Source organism: Electrophorus electricus, chromosome 18 (genome assembly GCF_013358815.1).
Source record: "Electrophorus electricus isolate fEleEle1 chromosome 18, fEleEle1.pri, whole genome shotgun sequence".
Taxonomy (NCBI): Eukaryota; Metazoa; Chordata; class Actinopteri; order Gymnotiformes; family Gymnotidae; genus Electrophorus; species Electrophorus electricus.
Window position 1 is genome coordinate 16237364 of NC_049552.1, and position 25513 is coordinate 16262876.

The following is a 25513-nucleotide window of genomic DNA, read 5'->3' on the forward strand; positions in this document are numbered from 1 at the left end:
TGGTGAAGAACGATGTCTGGCCACGTTCCTTTTATAGTAAATGTTGCTGTTCAGCCTAAAACTGCTAAAAACACTAGAAGGACTTTTATTACTGTAAAAAGAAGAGCAGAAAAACTTTATTTCATGGCGATTAAAGGGTGATACTGCTGTTCAAGAAATCGCATTATGTGCATTCTTTTATTCATTCATTTAAAAATTGTTTCTCACTTTTTTTAGAAAAGTGGAGTGGAGGTGGTGGGAAGGAGAATCTTCGGGCTTAATACTGTAACTGCTTCAAATTGCGTGGCCAGATGTCTGGTTTTAGGCTAGACAGTCCGGATTTTCAGGACTCTCTCCTCCGTTCGGCAACACTAGTATTTGCTTTCCAGTGATCAGTGTCGTTGTGGTGTTACTGAGCAAATATCTTTTATTTCATTGATTAGACATCGCCTGGCTAACTGCACACCATCTGTATATGACGTATACAGTGGCCCTTCTCTACCTCCACCGTGCCAGACTCAAATACATTAAGTATGTGCCAGGTTTGAGGAGTAAAACGTTCATTTATATAAGAACTTTTAGAGCATTTTTAGGGATGCTCTGTTAGCTAGCTAAATACGATATGGTTTTAATTTCCTGTTGTACAACATTCCCTGTTGTAGTGTCATATTCCTGTCCTCCGTATGGCCTCTCTTTAGTGGTCACCCTAGTCTCAATGTGTTTAACTATATATTAACTACATCATACATATATATTAACTATATAGTAACTACGTAATAACTATTTACTATATATTAACTACATAACTATATATTTGATGTAGCAGTGAAATGTGTTTATATTCTGAATTAGAATCAGTTGTGTAAAGAATGTGTGTGTGTGTGTCCAGATGGACACCAAATTGACAAATTTTACTATTCGACTAAAGGATTTTACAAATTGAAATGACTTCTGTTACTTTTGGACATTATTTACCTTCAAAACTAAAGGCGGTGAAACTCAGTAAAATAGTGCCCCCTGTTGTAGGACTGTGCTTTTGCAGTGGCATGTGGCCAAGGCATACCAACGTGGAAAATGCACCAGGCTCGGTCACCCAGCAACACAGACTCTCTTAGAGCTTAGGGTGCTGTTGAGAGCCTCAGGGTGGTGTGTGTACAGCATATCCAAAGTGCAGATTATGACTCCAGCTTTGCCCTTTGGTCCATTTGGCCCTGAGTCAGTTTACTTTAATGGAAGTCTCATAGTGCCCAGCCACCAACCCCACCCACAAAACCACCATGCACCCCTTCCTTCAACCCTTGACCCCAACTGCATTCTCCTGTTCCTGGCTAAAAATGGCTCTCCATCATGGAGCGCTTCAAGGACCTTGACGCAGCCCCTCATCTCTGATGGCACAGCCTGAAGGGTGTTCACCTGTCTGCTACCAAGAACAGATGTGTCCCTCAGCATGTGTCAATCACACTCGCCAGTACTCTTTAGTGTCCAGCCTTGCACAGGCCTGATCTTAAAGACCAGGCACCAGATATAGGGTTAGGGTTTAGGGCTGCCACTGAGAATGACGTACTTGTTTTACATTTTTCATTGAGAGAAGATGTTTAAATTGTTTCAGGATTCAATTACAGATCTGTAAATTGAATGATTATTTATTTTATTAGATTTTATTTCAGATTTTTAAATAAAACAGCATTCCCACACTTAAGATGTGGTGCCTGTGCATTTAGTTTTAAATCATTGTGCATATTCCATATGTTTATGAATATTTCATCAATAACTATATTGTTCAATTCAGATTTACAATTCCTGTCTCATCCTAGAGTCAAGTCAACAGTTGTTGTCACAAAGCAGCTTTACAAATGTCAGAGTCCAAGCCCCCAGTAAACAAGCCAAGGGCAACAGTGGCAAGGAAAAACCTTAAGAGGAACCCAGAGCTTGAGGTGAGTGGTCACATCTTCCCCCTCACATTTATCCTTCCAGCAGAGGCCTGGAGATTGAAGGACTGCGAGTGTGAGGGAGATTGAGCATGTGGTGCAGTATGTTCACATTCCTACTCTTCTGGCCTCAGATCAGTGTCTTATTTCTGGGACCTTTGACTCCTTGCTTGGAATATTTTCTTCACTAGGAATTAACAGATCACATCAATATGCAATCTTAATGTATAGATACATGCATCGTGTGACCTAAGATGTCAATTTAAATTATAAGGTAGCCTATAATCTTGACAGTTTACCCACTGCCCTCATAACAGTGAGGATGAATTACAGCATGCTTTTTTTTTTCCTGAGTGTTTTATGGAACAAAGTTGAATTTAGCCGACAGAGGGTCCTAAACTGGAAACACCTGAAGAAGGTATGGTACACTTTTCTCTACAAATTAGTTATTACCTTAGTAAACCCATTCATTCAACATTAGATTTCATTTATCCTCTAAGTAAAGGCCAGGAATAGTAAGCCTGTATGATGATAACTTTATAAGATAAATATTTTTGATCATCTGTACTGAAAAGTCACGCCACGTCTCCGGTACCCCTACTGAGACACCTGCGTCTTAAAGTATTACGGATGTTCTTCAACTTGTCCACTAGAGGGAGCCCCTAACCACCTTTTAAAGAGAACATTGCAATCCACATTCTGGAGGTCGGAATGTGGTTGTAGCCCTCTTAATATTGCTGGTCTTCCACTAGTTTCATATCAAGCAGTTTGCAGCAGTAATGGTAAATAATTTACTAGTAATAGTAAATAATGAAGTCTACGACGAAGACTGTAAAGATCACGGTTATGCGGTGCTAGCACAATTACAGAATTATAGCTGACTGCATAACGTTTAAAAAGTGATTAGAATTTATATTTAATATCTGAAAGATCGAGGTAATATAGTACGACTATACGTTTTGAAAGAGTCCTCACATTTTTTGTTAAATGTAAGAGAAATGTTACAGCCTCAATTCTCTCCTGAGTTGGTGTGGCCGTTACTGTCGCTGCCCTCACTAGTTTTGTAGCTCCGCCCCTAACTTACACACATGGATAAGTGCGCAAGAGAATGTAGTTCCATCTAGATTTAAAAGAAAAACAAATCTAAGCGATTGTTTAAAAAGACAAAGGAAATGTCATTTATCATTTGCTGTTTTATGGCGCGTTGTCGAAGGGAAAGAAAAATGGATTTGTTCGTACTTTGATTTACTACGCAGTGAACATTTGGCGGGAAACGGCACCGTGTGGCGGCGCATGGATCTCGACAAAAAAAAAAAAAAACAATATCCGTATTAAAGCCAGCTCGTGCGGCTCTGGCCGTAAATGAGTGGCGCGCGGAGAGGACTTGCACTCACGCCCTTGCGCGAGCTGAGCGAGCGTGGAGTTGGAGGACTTTAAAAAGCCGAGTAGTGCGCGCGCGTGCTGGGATGACTCGGCGCACCAGAGCACGCGAGTGAGCATGCTGCCCTGCACAGCTGCACCAGCGGCTCGCGTTCATACGGTTGGTTCTCAGATGTTATTGTTGCGGGTGATGGAAGCGTTTGCGTTGGCTGACGTTGGGAGAATGCTCGTTTGTCTGCGAGTCTTGATGTTTTGCATCGTTATTGATTATAGCTGCCAGGTTTTGAGGTGAACGTTATTTCTGTTTACGTGTAATTTACAGACGCGTTCAGATCCCCGTTAGGTAACCCAAACCCTGCACAGGTAATCTAAACTTCTACGTTGTGCCTCTGCCTTAATGACGATATGCAAATGAACTATATTTTTGTCCCTGCTCGTTTAATTATTGCACAAGGCGCTCCACCCCAGTGTTGGTGGTGCCAAGTCCAAATCCAGGAACATCTCCTAGTGTGGGTGATGAAGAACCTAAACATCAACTGTTCTCCTTTTTAGGCAGCCATGCCGCTGAACTCAGGTATGGCGAGTAAGAATTATGACTACGACTACGATTCTTACCAACCTTACTTCTACTTCGACAACGAGGACGAGGACTTCTATAAGCAGCAGCACGGTCCGCCTCAGCCGCCGGCGCCCAGTGAGGATATATGGAAGAAATTTGAGCTGCTCCCGACGCCCCCGCTCTCTCCAAGCCGGCGACCCTCCATCTCGAGTCAGTTTCCTTCCACCGCAGACCAGCTGGAGATGGTGACGGAGTTTCTCGGGGACGACGTGGTCAGCCATAGTTTTATCTGCGATGGGGACTACTCGCAGTCTTTCCTGGAGTCTATCATCATCCAGGACTGCATGTGGAGCGGGTTTTCCGCGGCGGCCAAGCTGGAGAAGGTGGTATCGGAGAGACTGGCGTCCCTGCAAGCTGCAAGGAAGGAGTCTGTAACGAGCGAGTGCACGGACCCCAGCCCGTGCCGGCTCGCTTCGAGCCTCGGCTACCTGCAGGACGTCCACACCCCTGCGTCGGAGTGCATCGACCCCTCCGTGGTCTTCCCCTGTCCGCTGACCGACTGCTCCCGGTTAAGCAGGTCGGTCCCGCCGGCTTTTCGGCTGGATACTCCGCCCAACAGTGGGAGTAGCAGCAGCAGCAGCAGTGATAGTGATTCCGGTCAGTAACAATCTTCATTTTATGCGTTTGTGTGGCTTGACGGTTTGTGGGATGTTAAAGGCACAACTTCAGTCCTCCTTCAGATCCCTTTTTAAGCTCTCATTTTAATATGTAAAAACCCCACTGCCCGGTTTGCATACGTCAGTATCCTCCGTTAGCGGTTCCAGCTGGGCTCGTGCTGGGCCCTCCGCCCCGCAAACCGTTTTAGAGGCCGAGCTTGTGCGGACTGAACCGGTAGAGTCTCGAGCTGCCGTTACCGGAGAGCGTGAGGGGGGTTAGAGTGCACGTGTCACCGAAACTCATTTGGCTTTCTCTTCTCTCTCTCTATCTCTCTATCTCTCTCTCTGTGTAGATGAAGAGGAGGAAATCGACGTGGTAACCGTGGGGAAAAGGAAGTCGGTGAGGGGGTCTGACTCGACGCACGGCCCGCTCGTGCTGAAGCGCTGTCACGTCAACATCCACCAGCATAATTACGCGGCGCACCCGTCCGCGAGGAGCGAGCAGCCTTCCGTCAAGAGGTTCAAGTGTGAAAGCAGCGGCAGGGGGCTCAAGCCAACGAGTCACCACCGAAAATGCTCGAGCCCCAAAACGTCGGACTGCGAGGACAACGATAAGCGGAGGACTCACAACGTGCTGGAACGGCAGAGGCGGAACGAACTCAAGATGAGTTTCTTCGCGTTGCGCGACGAGATTCCAGACGTGGCGAATAACGAGAAGGCCGCCAAAGTGGTCATACTGAAAAAGGCGAGCGAGTTCATCATTAGCATGCAGGCGGAGGAGAAGAGACTCCTGTCCTCGAAGGAGAGGCTGAGGAGAAAGTGCGAACATTTAAGGCAGAAACTGGCGCTGCTAAGCAGCTGTTGAACTGTGGGGACGCGGACTCGCCTGGAGCCTCTGAGATGTTGGCAGCTTCTAGAGACGCTGCACCAAGATGAGTCCAGGAGCATAGTGGTTGTGAGGAGCGCCTCATCCTTGTTCAAATCGGACATTGATTTATACAGTTACACTGCCTCAATCTAATGAAATTGAGGTTTGATTTATTTGTATTTAATTTTATTTTTTAGTAATGTTCAGCAGTTGGTCTTAACTTAATGTGTTGGGGGGGGGGGGGGTTTGTAAATTTTGTACATATTTGCGCAGATGTATCTGAAGATTCTATATGGATTTTCTGAATCATAATGCATTTATAAATCGTGTTTGACTACTCATGGCTTGTTTAGTTTTTATTCTGTGACCATTTGTTAATCAAAGGTTCTGCAGTGGTCCTAGCTTGGACACAAGCTATCTGCTACTAGTGACCCCAACCCTCTCCACCTGACAGACCAGCAGAACTTTACCCAACCACTCCACCAGTGACACTTTAACCATGTTGGTGCATGTTGCCTTTGGTTTTGCTGTGCAGGTACTGTATGGGGTGTGCTGTCACCATGGTAACACTCACAATAACGTTTCAGGTTCATGCACTGGCCAAGTCATTTTAGTTGAACACTAATGATTTGATACCTGCTCATGGAAGCTAAGTCAAAGCTCCACTAATGTTGATCCAGTAATGATTTGTAAACACAGGCTATTGCAAAGCAGGCAGGCCTAGAACTTGGATATGAACATGTAGTCTAGAGAGACCCCTTCAGTGTGAGTCTAATTCATCTGACCTCAGCATACTCAGGTCTTCCCTTGTTAAATAGTTGAGGATGTTTTAAATTCCTCCTGTTTACTTTCACACCTGTATGTGTATATATACTGTTTACTATACACCATTTAAACTCAATGATTTTCTTCTGTTCCTTTGATTGCCTACACTGTAGCAGATTTGTTGTATGACCCTGGCACAAGTTCCTCAGAGGGACTGGTTTCATTGGCCAGGTGCTGTTGACAGGGCCAGTTTGTCAAGTATTATGAAATGAATCCTGATGTCAAGACTTTGGTTATTCATAGTTTGGGAAGTGTATGAAAGTTAAAGGCTCCTGGGCTAGTCTCTGTATATGTATTTAGTCATATTTGTAAAAAGGAAAAAAACCACACAGCACATGCTGTATTAAAATAGAATAGAACGGTTTCTCATGTAGTAGGTTTGGTTAGGGTGATATTGCAAAGGTTTCCTGTATTACTATTTAAGACGATAATAAACCGCTAACTAGGTCACATTCTACAAATAGTTTATACATTTCTAAGTATTTTCAACTAGGAACCAAAATAAAGTTCTGAAATGATGTTTGCTACAAAAACATTCCCCCGAGCGTTTTGCTGTTCTGCCTGTTCACAATGTACGTTGTTTATAACCTCGGACTCGTTAAACAGTGGATAAAGTTAGTTTTGGGCATCCGGAATAAAACGGCAATAAATTATTCCCAATACGAGCTGTTGTGAACGTTTAGTGTTGGAGGCGGTAGGCTAGTGTCGGGTAGCGCAGCACGGCTGCAGGACACGCTACCGTCCGTCCTGCATTAGCCAGAGTCTGGCACGAGCCACGCCGTCCTGTGCGCTCGTGTGCGATCAGGAACCTGCGCTCCGAAGTCCGAGCGCAGCGGTGACGTCACAGCCCGGATTTGCCGGCGACGGTTCCACGATGCGCGTGCTGAACGCATGGAGCGAGCGGCTGCTCATGCAGCCCGCGCCAGAGCACGCAGCTCGGCTTGCGTGGGGAGACAAGGACGACCAAGACGGTAAGATCTGATACTCTAATACGGGCGTTCGGTTGGGAAACAGCAGCACAGCTTTGAGCTGTCTAAACGGCTCCCACAGGTGTGTAAATGTAGCGGTATATGAGCCCAGCAGCCGTAACACAGCTGGACAGTTAAACCGCATCCACTAATCGGGTTTACTGTGCAATATTTTGTCCGATAGCTGGCTAACTTAGGCTAACGTGCATGCTAGTAACCATCTAAGCACTGATTTATTGAGTTTATCGATTTAACTGACCTACGTCGCTCGTTAATCGTCTGCGAGGGACGCGGAAATGCATTTGATTATTTGTTTAACCACATTTTAATGTTGTATGTTGAGAAAATGCAAACTTGTTACATTAAGCAGTTTGTATTTTATTCCTCCAGTAACACAAAGCCAGGCAGGACGCGTGAACGCGGGGAGAAGCAGCACGTGATGCTGTTAACGCTGCAGTTTTAGGGATGAGTTATGTAAACCGAGCAGATGTCTGAGCTGAAGGTTTCGGTCTCAGCGCTTCGCTTAACTCCTTGTGAAGGTAGTTTGAGGTCAGTACACACGGACACGAAGCCCAACTTCCTGTGAAGAGAGTTTATCATTAGATACAGCCACCACAGAGATTTGCAGGCGATTTACAAGATAAAGACCCTGTGGTAGAGGTCAGTTTCCTCTCAGTATTGTGATGTGAAGTTGTGTATCGCTGAGTCTGAGCTGTGGTCCTCTGGGATCTCTTCTCGTCACTGCTTTCTCATTAATACAATATTTAAAATAAAGGACAGCATGCCCACTGTGTGATCTGGTAACCTGCACTATCACTATTTATCATAGCAAGTTTGCTTCTTTCACTGCAGACACACAAACTCCCTCTCACTTTTCAATTAAGACAACAATATCCAGTTGAGGTCAAGGTGCAGCTGGCGCGGTGCAGATGCAAAGGTCATCTTTGATGTCACCGGGGTGAGATACGATGATGTGCAGCTCAATGGATGGTCCCACTGCTATGAGCGTGCTGTTTGTCTCACCCATGTATCAAGCAGGACATCATTTAGCTAGTCTAACCCTAATCCTGACTCAGATAGTTTAACCCTATTCCCGGTCCAGCTAGTTTAACCCTAACCTCAGCCCGGCCCAGATAGTCTAAACCTAATCCCACTCTAGATATTCTAATCCTAAAACCGGCCCAGCTAGTATAAACCTAAGGCAAGCCCAGCCCAGGTAGTCTAATGCTAAGACCAGTGCAGCCCACCTAGTCTACCCCTAAACCTGGTCCAGTCCAGTTCGTCTAACCCTAATCCTAGCCCAGCCCAATTAGTCTAACTAATCCCGGTCCAGTTATTTGGGAGGCACCACGCGGAGCATTTGGAAGCTGGCTGTACAGACAGAAGTTATTGCTGTGACTGATTCTGATTAGAGGAGAGTGAGCTCAGCACATGCAACAGCAGTGTGTCAGACATAATGGTCCAGGCAGCGCTGGGAGTTGTAGTTCTCAAAAGGACCGTAGACCATCAATTTGATTTATGGATCATTTGGGACAGAGTCAGCTCCACATTTTCATATTAATACAGTGGGGTTTTGGTATTTTTGTTGCATAATATACAAAATGTATCAGATTTGTTTGAGCTTCTAACTTGTTTATAGACTAAAGTACTTTTATATGAAATTGCTAGAAACATAAAGTTCAGGCTGTCACATCTTAGTGTTAGAGTAATAGTTCTGACCCAACAGTGGGTTTGCCATGGCAGTGGGTAGTATGGAGGGATGCTCACTCTCTGGAAACAATGCTTCTCTCTCTCTCTCTCTCTCTCTCTCTCTCTCTCGACAATGCCCTTGCTGACCTGTCCCCTAGCTTTGAGCTCCCTGTGGGAAGTGCAAGGCTGGCATCTTGGCCATGTTGCTGTGCCGAGGCTCACGGTGTTCCTGTTTCTGAGGTGAACAAGGCCATTCCTGGCTTCCCGAACACTGAGGGCAGCAGTTAGTTCACTTTCTCAGTCCGTCTGTCTGTGGTGTAGGAAGCAGACAGTATCAGTATAAAATGTGCTCTCACAGCTGATATTGTATTGTCCTACCTAAATGTTTACTGGAGTGTCACCAGGGCCTGCTGCTTTAGTGTCAGTGCTCAAGGAGCTGTGTGTAAACAGTTTTACTCTGTTACTAACCCTAACTCTGCTCGTGTAAACAACATCTACAAAGATCATAACTTGATGGGCTTTTTTAAAAGATCTATGCAGTGTTCCAATGTGAGTTTGTTAGCTGATAAAGGAAGCTGTTAAAATTCTAACAAATGTGTAAACTGTAACCATAGACGAAGTGTCACCAATATCGCAGAGGCCCAAATACCATCTGTAGGCTTCAGTTAAGGGGTTAATGGACTGTGGCGCTTTGTTCAGCAGTGCAGTGCTGCTTGTGGTGCTCAAACGTTCTCCTCCCCTTTACTGTCACACGTCTGAGTCATCGCTTAGAAGTCTTCCCTCCGAGTGTATCAGTGTTTACCAACGGCTGTCACTTGAAAAGCGAAAATAATACTTTTAGCCTAGAAGGTGAAACTTCATCCTTAATCATCAGTGAGAGGAAAAGCTCGAGTGAGTCATGTTTGTGGACCCGCTGTGAGGCATGGCTGACTCGTAGCTTTGAGTGGCGAGCAAGACACTGTCCTGTCCTTTCAGCGAGCCGCTCTAGGTGAGTAACGGTGGGCTCAGCAGTTCCGGCTCTTTCTCCAAAAGCTCCCCAGAGGAGGCTCGAGTTGCAAAGTTCGTCCCTGACGTAAGGGAGAGAAGATGCAGTCGCCACTGGTTCCTGTCATTTCAACTACTGTCTGTCTCTCTCTCTCTCTCTGTCTCTCTCTCCTCTGAATGATAAAGCTAGGAGAAGGTTATTTTTTCGTCTGCTATAACATTACATGGTTAGGGTTAACCATAACGCTATAAGATTTTATATCCTTGGTATATAATCGTTACACCTGGTCTTTTTGCATAGGCTTGACATCGGAGAACCTCGTGACCTCATCTTTGAACCTTGTGACATCGACTTTGTCACTCAGGTGTGAGGGCGTGTGTTCGTGCTAGAGAACGAAGACGCACGAGGGATGTATGGACGTGACGGACACGTAAATTATTTAAACTGGAGTTATATGCAGGGGACTTGGTGGACAAAGAGTTGGCAGAAACATCGCAAATGTGAAATGCAAAACCGCTGAGAGTCGTCATGTTCACCTGAGCAAAACCTTGTGTGATCGTGCCACGTAGAAGATGGGAGGTGGAAACCTCTTGAAGCACTTTATTGAATCTATCGCACGATTCTTCCTCAAAGGAGAAACAATTTTACCCAAATACAGTACAAGCAGGGAGCACTACAGAAAACAATCAGCCCCCCTCAGTCAGCGGCTCTCAGCAATCCACCATGTAAATGGAGAACATTCCAGAAGAATGTACTAACTGGGTAGACCATATAAACCATATTTGGCAGGTATGGTGATGTACCATATCAGCAACATACCTGCTGACATTTTATTAAAAGACTATCATAAATATGTGTGGCTATTATTAAAGGGGGATATTTTTTAATTAATGTATGATTTTAAGAATGTACAAGAATTAGTTGAAAGCTTTTTGTTCTATGCTGAGAAGTGAACTACTGACAGTTTGTGTTCATTTTTATAAGGTTTGTGTAGCTTCCAAACTTTTGGCACTTAGTCCACCTCAGGTCCAGTGAAGAGGCGTGATTTTAGCGGCTGCCTGTGAAACTGACCTTTGTTTGTCTAGATTCCTCAGATATTAATCAGTGTCCTGTTGCTTTTAGCAAGGAGCCCTGTGGTTGGCCAGAAAACAAACCACCTAGGAAGTGACAGTTCACACATCACACACCCCTGGAGGCACATTGAAACAAAGTCTCTGTGTGTGTGTGTGTGTGTGTGTGTGTGTGTGTGTGTGTGTGTGTGTGTGTGTGTGTGTGTGTGTGTGTGTGTGTGTGTGTGTGCGTGCGTGCGCGTGCATGCGTGTGTGTGTGTGCACGCGCGCGCACACGTGAGTTCTTTGGCTGTTTTGCTATAGTGGCCCCTTTTTCTGGATGGGGTTAGTGGGGTGAGGTTAGTGTGAAGGAGGGATTTAGTGGGGTGGGGTTAGTGTGTGTGTGTTTGGGGTTAGAGTGGGGGGTGAGTGTGGTGGGGTGTGTGTGTTTGTGTGGGGGAGGTAGTGTGGTGGCCTTTCTCTCAGGAGGGCAGGGTTTGTGGCCCCTTTTCCGAGAGCACTGATTAGAGAGTTAGTTTAGCGGACTGGCAGTGAGGCGCCTGAAACAGATGGAACTGTAAAGGAAGGAAACTGCCGCCTCTTCCGCTGCAGAGCTGGTGAACAGATGTCAGCACAGGCCCTCAGTGTGTGCTGGAGCAGGAAAGGGCCAAGAGCTGGACACAGGTAAAGCATGTAGTGAATCTGGGACCGGGAAATGAAGGGCTCATGGGATTCCGCTCCAGAAGGTGCTCTTATTGTGTAGTTCACGAGAAGGTACAGTGAGAAGTGGCATGTTGGGTACACTCAGGTGTTAAAGGACATGAAGAATTTCTGTAAATTGCTCAAAATTCTTCTAAAGTAATTTTGAAAATACAGTTTTTCCCAACTTGTTTTCCAAGTTGTTATTTTGAAAAGAGCTACTATGGGAGCATTTGGAAAAGCTCAATTAAATTGCCTGTTTTTTGTTTGTTTTTTACTGCTCATCTGTCTGTGATGGTCTTGAGATGTACATGTTAGAGGGGATTTCTTACATTGGGCGTTAAAACTGGTTTTAAAGTAATTGTAGGGCAATAACAGCAGCAGGTGTGAGCAGTTAATGAGATAGTTGGGTAAACAAGACACTCCGCTCCAGTTAATGAGATAGTTGGGTAAACAAGACACTCCGCTCCAGTTAATGAGATAGTTGGCTAAACAAGACACTCCGCTCCAGTTAATGAGATACTTGGCTAAACAAGACACTCCGCTCCAGTTAAGGGGATAGCTCAGTAAACTAGACTTCAGTTAAGGGGATAGTTGGGTAAACAAGACTTCAGTTAAGGGGATAGTTGTGTAAACAAGACTTCAGTTAAGGGGATAGTTGTGTAAACTAGACACTCTACTCCAGTTAAGGGGATAGCTGGGTAAACAAGACTTCAGTTAAGGGGATAGTTGTGTAAACTAGACACTCTACTCCAGTTAAGGGGATAGCTGGGTAAACAAGACTTCAGTTAAGGGGATAGTTGGTTAAACTAGACACTCTACTCCAGTCAAGGGGATTGTTGGGTAAACAAGACTTCAGTTAAGGGGATAGTTGGGTAAACAGGACTCTCTACTTCCCTGTGGAAGTTAATAGGAAGAACCAGAGAGACTGTTCTGTGGGCCAAATCTGAAGTAAGATGAGTGAATCATTAGTGACCTGTAAAAATAGATTTACTCATATCAAATACTGTATTATTCTTGGTTAGCACAATCCTAAAATACTTACCATCTCTTTCATGGACAGTGTGTAAAATCAGTGTTATTTGCAGCATCTACACACTATTCATAACCGTGTGTGTAGGAGGGCACTCATGAGCCATAATTAAATATGAATGCTGTTTGATGTTCTCTGTGGATAGGGGCCCAACTAAATGCCGCTTCAGGCTAAAATTGTAGTCCTAATGGCATCATACCATTTGAAATGCTGCAAGAAGAACCGGCAGTCTGCCCTCATTACTGGTGCCCTGAGGACCCTGAACTGGGCTGACACCACGGCAACCTCCCAAACACACAGATTCATATTCTCTCTCTCCCTCTCTCTTTCTCTCAGAGACAGAGAGAGAGAGACGGGGTCGGGCCGGATGCTTCAAAGGGAAGGAGCAAGCCAGATCAATTATGACAGATCACTTCACTAATGGATCGAAACAGGTAACATGTGGACATCCTGTGTTGGGGAGGTTGCTGAGATTACACTATAAAGTCTTCTTGTTGGCATTGGAAAAGCATTATACTTTCAGAGTATGATTGTCCGCAGATGCGTTGCTTGACAAGCAAATGGATTTGTTGTTGTTTTGAAATATTTCTTGAAATATTTAATCCCACCAAACATTTTTGTAGGGGAACTACATAAAATACCATTCTATATGTAAACAGGATATGACCTTTTTTTTTTTTTTTTTTAAAAAGGGTTGGTCCATTGCGTGTTTAGAAATGACCCCACCCTCCCCCGAACACACACACTCGCACTTGCATCCTGTCTTATTTTCTTTCCACACATAACAGAAATCTTTTGCACTCTCTAGTCTTCCTGAGCTAAGTTTCCATCAAATATGCCCTGGGGTGGAACTGCCATCTGTTTTAGTAAGTGGGCTACAAATGGTCATTGTGTGGTACCCAGACCCAACCCTAAACCAGAGAAACTAGGCAGCACAGGCTACCACTGGGTACTGCTAACCCTAACCCTCCACTAACCTTATCCCTCCGCTAACGCTAACCCTAACCCTCCACTAACCTTATCCCTCCGCTAACGCTAACCCTAACCCTCCACTAACCTTATCCCTCCGCTAACGCAAACCCTAACCCTCCACTAACCTTATCCTTCTGCTAACGCTAACCCTAACCCTCCACTAACCCTAACCCTAGCTCTCCACTAACCCTAACACTAACTCTCCGCTAACCCTCCACTAACGCTAACCCTCCACTAACGCTCACCCTATACCTCCACTAACACTAACCCTAGCTCTCCACTAACCCTAATCCTAACCCTCCACTAAGGCTAACCCTCCACTAACCCTAACCCATATCCTTATCCTCCACTAATGCTAACCCTTATGCTCCACTAATGCTAACCCTTATGCTCCACTAATGCTAACCCTTATCCTCCACTAATGCTAACCCTTATCCTCCACTAATGCTAACCCTTATCCTCCACTAATGCTAACCCTTATCCTCCACTAATGCTAACCCTTATCCTCCACTAATGCTAACCCTTATCCTCCACTAATGCTAACCCTAACCCTCCACTAACCCTAACCCTTATCCTCCACTAATGCTAACCCTTATCCTCCACTAACGCTAACCCTTATCCTCCACTAATGCTAACCCTTATCCTCCACTAATGCTAACCCTTATCCTCCACTAATGCTAACCCTTATCCTCCACTAATGCTAACCCTTATCCTCCACTAATGCTAACCCTTATCCTCCACTAATGCTAACCCTTATCCTCCACTAATGCTAACCCTTATCCTCCACTAATGCTAACCCTTATCCTCCACTAATGCTAACCCTTATCCTCCACTAATGCTAACCCTAACCCTCCACTAACCCTAACCCTTATCCTCCACTAACGCTAAGCCTCCACTAACCCTAACCCTTATTCTCCACTAACCCTAAGCCTCCACTAACCTGAACCCTAACCTTCCACTAACTCTAACCCTAACTCTCCACTAACCCTAACCCTTATCCTCCATTAACCGTAACCCTAACCCTCAACTAACCCTAACCGTCCACTAACCCTAACCCTTATCTTCCACTGACCGTTTAGGGTGATATCAATGAAACACTAGTGCACACACACACACGATACTTTTTCACATAAATAGCCTTCTGCTTATATTTCCGTATGATAACTTACACTTGTATATACACACACTTGCACATTCATTCATTGGTGCATAAACGTAGAGTTTAACTATGCTTGCGTGTATGCATTTGGCCACGTGTGTGTAAAACAACATATATAAACATGTGGTTTTAAAGTGTAATTTACAATAAGTACATATTACTTATTCATAAATAAGGTTTTTATTAAACATAAAAATAGCCACGGTCTTGTACAGATGCATCAACTTCACCAATATTTGGTCTCAGTAGTCTGCCAGCACAGAGGAATCCACTTTCCTGGATTCTTAGGATTCAAAAAATATTTGTCCTAAGTAGACCGCTAAAAGCACTTTGGTAGAGCACGTCTGCCAAATGACACAAATGAAGATGTAAATATAATGGGTAAAAAACTCATCTTTGGTTCAGTGGGTAAAAATAATTTAAAATTTCTGTTTTTCTTTGCTCTGGGTCTGTCCTACTTGGTTTGTGTGTTATGTTTAAGCTACATGAGGTTTTCATATTAGCTAAATATTCTGGATATAACCAAAACCAATGTGATGCTTATGTTATGTTTCCATTTCAATTAGGTGACCGATCCCTCAGACCACCTAATCTAGCTAAATAGATATCCAACAATGCCTAGCTAACAACTATGCCTGTATGTGGTCAAAATAACTATCAGTATATAAAATCGATAACAAACCATAATTTTATAATTATCAAAACCTTTATAATCTTGAAAGTATCCCTCAAAATTGCGAGGATGCATTACTGCACGTCATGAGTTCAGTTCATCTGCTTTTTCTGATGCTTGTAGTTTATAGCTACATAACTGGCTAACGTTAGCCAACTAGCTATTTTTCCCTCAATGTCATTGCTATTGGACCACTTCACTTTCATATTAATAATGCACATTAGGAGATGGCACTGATTTCACACACACACACATGCGATCCTTAAAGAAAAGAATATATTGCGAGCTACTTTTCATAAATGTCATTTGAGTCCCACACTGGAAAATGTGATTGATTGTTGTTCATTATGTCAGTGTACTGTCCAGTAGGGTAGCTAAGATAGGTTAGTTAGCTAACTTACCGAAGCAAAGCGGCGGCACTCATTGATCATCTTTACGGATTTCACTCTGATCATCTTTACGGATTTCACTCAGTGATCTTTAGAAGCAGTACTAGCACGCTTGGATGCGTTAGAGGGACTGTCTGCATGGCTGCAGTAGATGGATGACAAGTTAACCGTGTTGACAGATTTGGTCTCTAACAACTCTAAGCAGGTGAATAGTGTAGAGAACTGTCCAATACTAACAGTAGGGTTCCGACTTACCTTTCGCTGACAGATTAAAAGGATCTGAGGGCACGTCGTGCCGTGGGTGAACAAGGCCTTACCCTTGTGGGTTTTCGGGTGGTGCCCCAACAGTTCACTACCACCCTGTCACAGCCAATATTGGTGGCACACGACCCAAGTATCGTGGCAGACGCCTACTTAAATTGGTTCTCACGAACGTACATAGCATAGGCAATAAGATGCATGAACTAGGTAAACTGGTTGATGACTTCAAACCAGATGTCATTGCAGTGTCTGAAACGTGGCTCACATTCTGCATTTGTAATACTGAGGTGAGCTTACCTGACTATTCTTTGTTCAGAGCTGACAGACCACGTCATAGAGGAGAAGTTTATCTACGTTAAATCTGACATTGACATGAGTAGGGTCGTTACGTATGCGTGTGCTAACGATACAGTTGAAGCAGTGGCCTTGACTGCTATCGTTCAACCCAACAGTATCAGCAATGTGGTCTTCTACAGAAGTCCCGATAGCCTGGACACTGCGGTCTTCGATTTATTGAAGTCACACGCATTGAATAGGTGTTTGATTCTCCTGAGATATGCTGGAGGGCTCTGACACCTTCCCCAGGGTCTAGCACCTTTGCAAATAGGCTCATCGTGTTCACACTTGAAAGTCCATTGAGGCAGTTCATTGATAAGCCAACTAGGTTTATGAGTGAGCAATCGCCATCGATTTTAGATGTGGTGTTTGCTAAATCGGTAGACGTTATCAGTGATATGTCCTATGGACAAATGATAGGATCCAGCAATCCAGTATTGCTGTTTAGATGCAACCTGACGAGACTAAGGACTGATGGTCGGACACAGCGACCAAATATACGGAAGGCTGATTTCCTGGCCATGAGGGATAGAGAGGCACTCTGCCCCATCACAGATTGTGACACTGCAGACATTGCATGACACATCGCTCAGGAACTGTACAAATTTATCTTCACCGTACATACCGCTACAATCTGCTAGAGAAGTAACTGCCAAGCCACCATGGATCAGTTGAGTGGAAAGTAAGAGTCTACGTAGGTGCGCCAAACAGTGGAAGTGCTATGTGAGCGCCCTGACCAGTATCACCTGGGAAGGCTACAGGAGTGCGAGGTCAACGTGTAAAAGGATCTTGCGAGCCTCTCGATTACGATATGAAAGCGAGCTAGCTGGGTCAGCTCCGGCAAACCTCAAGAGATTTTTCTCGTACATCAAAGCACGTGGGGGCAGAGTGGACTCTATTCCGGTTATCTTTGGTGATGACACCCCAGCGACTACCAACTTGGAAAAGGTGTGTGTGCTGAGGAAACAATATGCCACTATTTTCACATCGGAATCGCCACTGCCATTAGATATTGTGACTGCCTTCATGCCAGCAGATCACACACTTTGTGGTGTGGAGTTTTTAGATCGTAGGGTGCTCAAGGCCCTACAGGAACTGAATCCATCAAAAGCATCAGGGCCAGATGGATTCCATTCTAAACTCCCGAAGGAACTGGCATCTGAATTGTGCGTTCCTCTGGCGACAGTGTATCGGAAATCGTTCAGTTCCGCTGCCTTACCGAAGGTCTGGCAGGAAGCTATGATCTGCCCCATTTTCAAAAAAGCACACCAGTGAACTATAGGCCGGTTAGCTTGACCAGGATTATTGTCAAGCTAATGGAGAGGATCGTTTGTGAGCAGCTGGAGAATTACCTAACTAGGCACCATCTACTGAGTGCTATTCAGCATGGTTTTCGGAAGGGATATTCCTTGCTGTCTGCCAAGGATATGTGGGCCGACATGGTCGAACAGGGCCATGCAGTGGATGTAGTCTTTGTAGACTTCTGCAAGGCGTTTAATAAGGTTCCACATCAAAGACCTTGTTTCAGCTTTGGTGTACGTGGCAGGTTGCTGGATTGGATCTCGGCCTTTCTTGACAGTAGAAAACAGTGTGTTCATGTTGACACCAGCATGTCACCTAGGACTGCTGTTATTAGTGGGGTCCCTCAAGGGTCTGTACTTGGGCCCATACTGTTTTCCTTGTATGTGAATGATTTCCCCGAGGCCCTGGGTCTGTCATCCCTGTGGTTTGTGGATGACCTTAAACTATGGGCTCCCGTGGACAAGCCTGGGGGGGGGTGGGTAGATAAATTGCAGAGTGCCCTAGATCAGCTCTGGGGTTGGTCAGAGATATGGGAGCTACTGATCAACCTGGAGAAGTACTCTGTACTGCGTGTCGATCCCAAATTACCTGCAACAAGCTATCAGCTTAGAACAGTTGGAACAGTCCCCTCCGTCAGCCAGATCAAAGACCCTGGCTTCACCCTATCTGGTGATTTCAAGGCTAGTGATCAATGGCAGGATTCAGCCACCAAGGGTTTCCATGTTCTATGGATGGTTTGTAGAGCCTTCGGTAAAACCAGTGACATATTTGTTAGGATATTCTCGACATTTGTCAGGCCACACCTGGAGTATTGCATTCAGGTGAATCCACCTTGTTTCGTGAGGGACAAAATGGCCCTGGAGCACGTTTTACGGGTTGGCACGAAGATGGTATGTGGCATGCAAGGTATGGACTATGGCACTAGGCTTGAAACCCTAGGGGTGATCTTGCACTATAGGCGGCTTTGCGGTGACCTCGTACTCACCTGTCATATAGTCACGCATAAGATTGGACCTGACCTAACTTGGCTATTTACACCAGCTCCCTTACCAGGCCTTCGGGGACATTTTATGAAACTGACTAAGCCCAGGTCTGATTGTATCAGACCCGAGGCTCGGCTCTCTAGGCAGGTTATAGACTCGTGGAACTCCCTCCCTAAGGACGTCATCATGGCACCCACAACTGCAGCTTTAAAGTGACGTTTGGACGCCCTTTCCCTGCATCTGCGCATAAGTAGCCCCTCTCTTCCCCCTTTACTTCTCGAGCACACTTTTTCTTATTTTTTTACACTTTCTTCTTGTATAATTTTTCTTCTGGCTTTCCCTTCATTTCACTAATGACCCACCTTTCCCCTGCCCACTTAACTATTTTTCTTTATTATTTTACGTGATTGGTGCCAGTGGGGGCAGCAGTCGGTGGTCATGTGGGCCTTATTGGTTGGGTTGTGGTTGACTTGTGTGTACTACTTTGGTTCTCGGGTACCGGATAGTGGCACTCTGCCAATCCCAACGACCCGCAACTTTAGGAACAATCACAGGATTTCCTTCCTAACGTTCTGGTCCCTATCTGAATCTGAATTTGAAAATCATTACGGATTTCACTCAGTGATGTTTACAGATTTCACTCTGATCATCTTTACGGATATCACTAACCATCCCACCCTTCACAGGTTGTGGCCAAACATTTTGTGTGCAAAATGTAAAATAAAATGAAATAAAATTTCGATGTAACGGGAGGAATGCTGACGGAGTAAAAGTACATTTTTGACCTCGCAAATGTACTCGATTAAGATTATAAAGTTCACTCTTTTTAAACCAACTCTTAAAATGTATTCAAAAAGGTACTTAAGTAAATGTAAACGTAATGGAGTAAACATACTCCCCACCTCTGCTGGCCAGTGTGAAGGAGCTGCAAGTGTGTGTGTGTGTGTGTGTGTGTGTGTGTGTGTGTGTGTGAGAGTGTGTGTAAAAGCCACAGTGGGGGGGCATTCCTTCTCAGGACCCCTAAAGCCCAACACTTAGTACTGGACTAACCTGTTTACTATATTATACCGATTTAATTTTAGTTCAGATTGTATTTTAGGCTGAATTCCATCTACAAGAGTGAAGTACACACACACCCACACACACACACATCCAAGCACTATCTGTATACCCTCAAAAAGGATATATGAATCTATGAATATGCAAATTAGAACAAACCTCCCATTGCCCCTGTAGTCTTGTATGCTATGCTGACTGTTAACTTTAGCGTACCATGCTTATTTTTAGAAAAAAGCTGAAGGCAACCTTTGGGAAACACAGCCATGTGTCTTCAGGCTGACCTTGAGTTTGCTTTCAACAAGTGAGGAATTGTAGATGCGAGTTCAGTTATCAGTTAGGCTCACTAATACTGCAAGCTGCTACTGCACAACTGTACAATACTGTGTTTTGTACAATACACCAATATGTGCATGCACAGTCAGAAACTTGTAACTCTTTGTAATTAACATTAAGTACTACAAAGTTTAAGCCAACACTCAGGTTGAATGTATTTCTGTTTTTTGTTTTTTTTACACATAATTTCAAGGTGCTGACCCTGTCTGAATGTCGGTGTGTATGAATGATGCAATAGTGTCGTATAAACAGACCGGGGCCGATCAAACCCTGTGACGTCCTGCCAGTTTTACTGCTCTTTACATAGAACAAAAGCTGTTAATGATGTCTTAAAAGAGCCTGAAACGTTAATGTGCGTCATAAACTGTTCTGACTGTGATCTCATGCAGGGCTTTGCAGACATTTGCGTTTACAGCGTTTGGTGAATGTACTTATCCAGAGTGACTTACATATTTATAAGTACAGCAGTGTGTGTGTTCTGCCCCCAGCTGGGATGTTACTAGCTCCTGCTTTATCAGTTCAGTTACACTGTCCACACCAATACTGGACTTTACTTTAAAAAGCTATTTGACTCATCCAGTGATTCAACGTGACTACACTTGAGTGATGCGACATTTGAGGAAACTGCTCTTGGGCAAGGTGGGTTAGACATGCTTAGTAACAACTTCTTTAAAGTATGTAATGAATCATTTCTTGCAGAGCAAACATTTTGTGGTGTTTTAGAGACTTTAGGTGTTTGTGGTGTTTTAGACACTAGGTGTTTGTGGTGTTTTAGACACTTTAGGTGTTTGTGGTGTTTTAGACGCTTTAGGTGTTTTAGATACTTTAGGTGTTTTAGACACTTTAGGTGTTTGTGGTGTTTTAGGTGTTTTAGACACTAGGTGTTTGTGGTGTTTTAGACAGTTTAGGTGTTTGTGGTGTTTTAGACACTTTAGGAGCTTATTTCTCCCTTTTCAGATTTGTTGGACACATGACTGCTCACATAACGTTAGGTGTGTTTGCAGGAGGAAACCAGTCAGCACTGACGCTTAGCAGCTATGTGAAGAAAAGCTCCTTGTCTCCTGGTCAGGCTCCTTTTTTTCTCCCTCCAACATTTTTTAGAGTCCCTCCCCCCCCCAAATCACTAGAGAACTGATGACTGAAGAATGGCAGTTGCTGAAAGGCCATAAGATAAGACGTCCAGCGGAGGGACGGCTTTTCTAGGCTGTCATGATGACGCAGCCCTTTACTCAGAGTTTCTACTAGAGACACAAGCACGCACACCTCTTCTTGTAAGGCCAGTCAACTCAAAGCCATTCCGTTCTTAGAAGTCAAAACCCTGACGCGTCTAGTAGTCTGGCTTTCCAGAGCACACCATTTGATCTTATGTATCCTAATTGAAAATACCCCAAACTCAAACAGTGCAGGGATGGAGGAACACACACACAGAGTAATCCATCTTCCCGTAACTTTTTTGGTCATTGCTACTCTTTCTTAATATTCATTTTGACACAGACATGGTGCGCAGCTCTGTGATCCCACAGCACCACTGGAGCAGTGTGAAGCCTCTCCCTTCTTGACTTATAGGTGAGACAGTGCCATCTCTCCATCTTTCAACCCAGCGATTCGCTGTCCCTATCCTGCACTCCCCCACCTACCCACACTACCCACATTCTCTCTCTCTCCCCCTCCCTCCTTCTACTGAGTCACGGCGGGTATTTTCAGATGTGTAATTTATGATAGTGGCGGTACAACTGGGTTCGTGCTACTCGAGTAGCGTTCAACCGAGAGCCCAAACTAGGACAGAGTTGAGAGAGCTTCAGTGTCTATTCTGGATCTGCAGCCTGTAATGTTACACACAGACTCTGCCAGATGTCTTAAAATATGGCTCCCTGCGGCTCTCTCCATCTCACTGACTCTGTGTGCCGGAGGGCCGCTTTCTCGCGGACAGGGCGGTGAGCTCATGTGCCGGTACATGTGACCTGGCTCAGCCACACTGTTTCTCTTCCTTCCCTGCACTTTTTCCTGTTGCCCCTTTGTTTCATTTCTAATTGTGATGCCCCCTCCCTTTGCCCATCGCTTTAAACACTTTAATTTCTGTTCCTGGCAAGCTTCCTGGAACGTGGCCTAAACGCCAGGGACTGAGGGAGAGAGAAGCTATTCTCTGTGGTGAGAGTGAAAAGTAGATGGCTTGAAAGTTCTGAATAAACATCGGACTGTCTCGAGTAAATAAGACTGGCTAAAGAGACAGAGCTCTGGGAGCTCCTGTAGGTCTTAAAGCACTCCACTTGATTAGCGAGTCAGCTGGATTATTTTTGCACCTGACCTGGTCACTGCGTGGATGGGGTGTCCCTGTGCATACTGGCAAGGCCAGAAATTTCATGTTGAGTGAAAACTTTGACCAAAGGGGCTATTCTCTATCTTCTTCAGAAATAATATTAAAATTGTACATTTTTTTGACTCGTTTGACGAATTTTGTCATGCATATTAATTTAATATCAAGTTATATGGCTGGTACTAAAAATAATTGCACAATTAATTTGGACTATTTGCATTGATTTCTTGTCGGCCAGGTGTTTTTCTACTCAGAAGCAAAAACACGCCAAGCAAAATTATGATCAAATGTACTCTTGGATTTCCTAATCCAGTGTTGCTCTGTAAACACTGATACACTCGGAGGGAAGACTTCTAAGCGATGACTCAGACGTGTGACAGTAAAGGGGAGCAGAACGTTTGAGCTCACAAGCAGCACTGCACTGCTGAACAAAGCGCCACAGTCCATTAACCCCTTAACTGAACCCTACAGATGGTATTTGGGCCTCTGCGATATTGGTGACACTTCGTCTATGGTTACAGTTTGATGGCAGTTTAATAGCTTTCTTTAAAGGGAGTAGATAGCCAAGACGAGAGTATAGAAACACTATACAGAGTTTCCCAAGGAACATTAGTGGGTTGGAGATGCTGTTTATGCATTCAGGGTTACAATTCCTTCTACAGCTCCCTTAGTACTGTGATATAAAGCACTGAGACATCTTTACACTCTAGGGTCGAAAAAAGGGATCGATAAGATGGAACAGTCAAACATCTGGAGTGCTGAGCACTTTTATTACGTTGTGGGATAGTGTAGTGTTCCCTGGAATAGCATGAAATAGTGCAGATGTTCCCAGGAGTTGCGGGTATAGCGGCGTTTCCCATGCAGTTGTGTATAATGCTATGAACTTAACTGAACCTGGTCCAGGAGTGAGCTGGGATTTCATGCTCCTGGGCAGGCCAGTCATAGTGGGTCTTGGGGTTAGGGGGTAGGAGTAAGGGTTTACGGGTTAGGGTTAGGGTATAGGGGTTAGGGTTAGGGACGCAACACATGCTTCTCATCGTGCCTAAGGCGAGTAAGGGCTGTGGGAGGGGCATCGTCCGTGGGGGCTTTGGGACCACAGGGGGCAGAGCCTCTCATCCTGCCAATGGTGACGTAGCTGGAATGCTCGAGCAACTGGGCCAGTATTTCCAGCTCGGTGTGCATGTAGCGCTAAAGCAAATTTGCACTGAATCGCAAGGCTCCTGAAGGTGGTGCGGCCACCTGTTGCTCTGCCTCTCCACCCGAACCCCCACCTACGGCCTAATTTATGAAGCACAGCTGCACCATGTCCATTAGTGGGTCCCTGTGACCTTTAATCTCCAGACAGCAGAAGAGGGACAGACATGTTGGTGGACCCAGAGCAGCAGAGCGGTCAGGGGACGCCGTATTTAGGCCTGTGTGATGTGATCGTGAGGGGAATAATAATAATCATTTACTTTTACATTTACACCATTTATCTGACACTTTTGTCCAAAGCAACTTACAGTTCTGACTGAACACAACTTGAGTAATTGAGGGTTAAGGGTCTTGCTCAGGGGCCCAACAGTGGCAACCTGGCAGTGGTGGGACTTGAACTGGCAACCTTCCAATTACTAGTCATTTACCTTAACCACTGAGCAGCAATAATAATAATAACAATAATAATAGTATGTTTTATTAATAATAATAATAATAATAATAATAATAATAATAATATATTTTCATATATATATATATATAATTATCATTATTTAATTTATTTTTGTCTTTGCTTAGCTACTCGTGGCTATTCTGGCCGTATGTGATGCCTGTGCTCCAAGCATGGTGTGTTCTAGGAACATCCTGGAAGGTGAGAAGTTTTCTCCAGGCACTCTCCTGCTCTCCCTTCCCCACCCTTTGTAGGGATCGGGAACAGCTGCGGCTGGGGGAGGGAGAGATTCGGCCTGCAGGGTCACCAGTTAGAAACGTCACACTCTGCTGGCCTCGATTTTGTCTGGCCAATCCACTACTCAGGAGTAATTTCCAATTTTGGGGACATGAGGGCACGTTTCATTACACGTCAACAAGTTTCTTCCAGAGAGTCAAATAACGGCAGAGGTGGTGAGCATGAGCAATAAGCATCTTGGGGAGTTAAACGATATCCAGACGTCATTGTAGAACTGGAGAGGGCCACGGCTAAGCTTAGCTTAGCTGTCTGCTGTGTTCCTGTCCTTACACAGGCCGACTACAGAGTGTAGGGATTTTGTACACAAAATCTCTTTGAAACAGAGATTCCATTTACTTACACTGTTGTTCATATTTTATGCGAGACCACGTTGTTCGAGAGCAGCCAGAGTGAAACTATGGCCTGAGCAGCGGTGAAGATCAGCATTAGTTTTTAAGAGCTTCCTCCATCCTCCCGGTCCTACACACACTGACACATGGCCTATTCATGCAGCCCAACCCAGGTTTAAGTCTTACCCCAGCTGCACAATCCCTCTCCTGATGGTGTGTGTGTGGGCGTGCAGGCGTGTGCAAACCCAGCCAGATCGCCTTTCACTGGGGGAATGTGGGCGGACACCGGAGCCCACCCCTCTGTTTTTCGCAGGCACCGGCCTGACACCGCCCCCCCATGCACACACACCCGGCTCGCGTGATGGAAATGAGCGTTTAAACATGCACAGCGGAAACCTAAGCGTGTAGTCGATATTGCCCAGTCCGTGAGGAGCGGGTCGCCTTTAGTGTAGTTTAAGGTGCTCTTAAAGGACATGAGGGCTTTGCTGAGTTTTCAGAAAGGGCAGGTTGTGTGTACGTTTGGGAAAGTTTGCCTATGAAAAGTGAAAGCTTGTATATTACCCTTCAGACAGTTAAATGCACTGAAAGACATGACGATGCATATGTGGAAGCCTCGTTTGAGTGGGTCCTGGCCTCCTCATGCAGGACCATTGTTCGTCACTTGCAGTCTCGTTTGTAGCTTTGCCAGAGAGCCGCGGAGCCGTGGTGATCTGGACAGCTGATCACCCTCACGGAGCAAACGTGTTCCAAAAAAAACAACCCACCAAAAAAACTCCTCTGACACTGAAACCCCAACACATACCTCTGTGGAACTCTGCACTTGCCTCTAATGCACTGTCTAGC

At 44.9% G+C, this 25513-nt stretch overlaps 1 protein-coding gene and 1 long non-coding RNA gene across 2 annotated transcripts in view; both read left to right on the forward strand.

Annotated features, from left to right (window-relative positions):
- The first annotated feature begins 3250 nt into the window (after nt 1-3250).
- Nucleotides 3251-6271, forward strand: mycb (MYC proto-oncogene, bHLH transcription factor b). Its single transcript, XM_027029664.2, has 3 exons — nt 3251-3447; nt 3840-4503; nt 4856-6271. Exons 1-3 carry the CDS (start codon nt 3406-3408, stop codon nt 5365-5367), a joined length of 1218 nt encoding a protein of 405 aa, XP_026885465.2. The 5' UTR covers nt 3251-3405; the 3' UTR covers nt 5368-6271.
- A 650-nt stretch (nt 6272-6921) lies between these two features.
- The window catches only part of LOC113589823, a 32532-nt gene continuing 13940 nt past the window's right edge, over nt 6922-25513 (forward strand). Inside the window, exon 1 of the long non-coding RNA XR_004777118.1 lies at nt 6922-7166. This is a non-coding gene — a long non-coding RNA (uncharacterized LOC113589823). The remainder of the gene's footprint in view (nt 7167-25513) is intronic.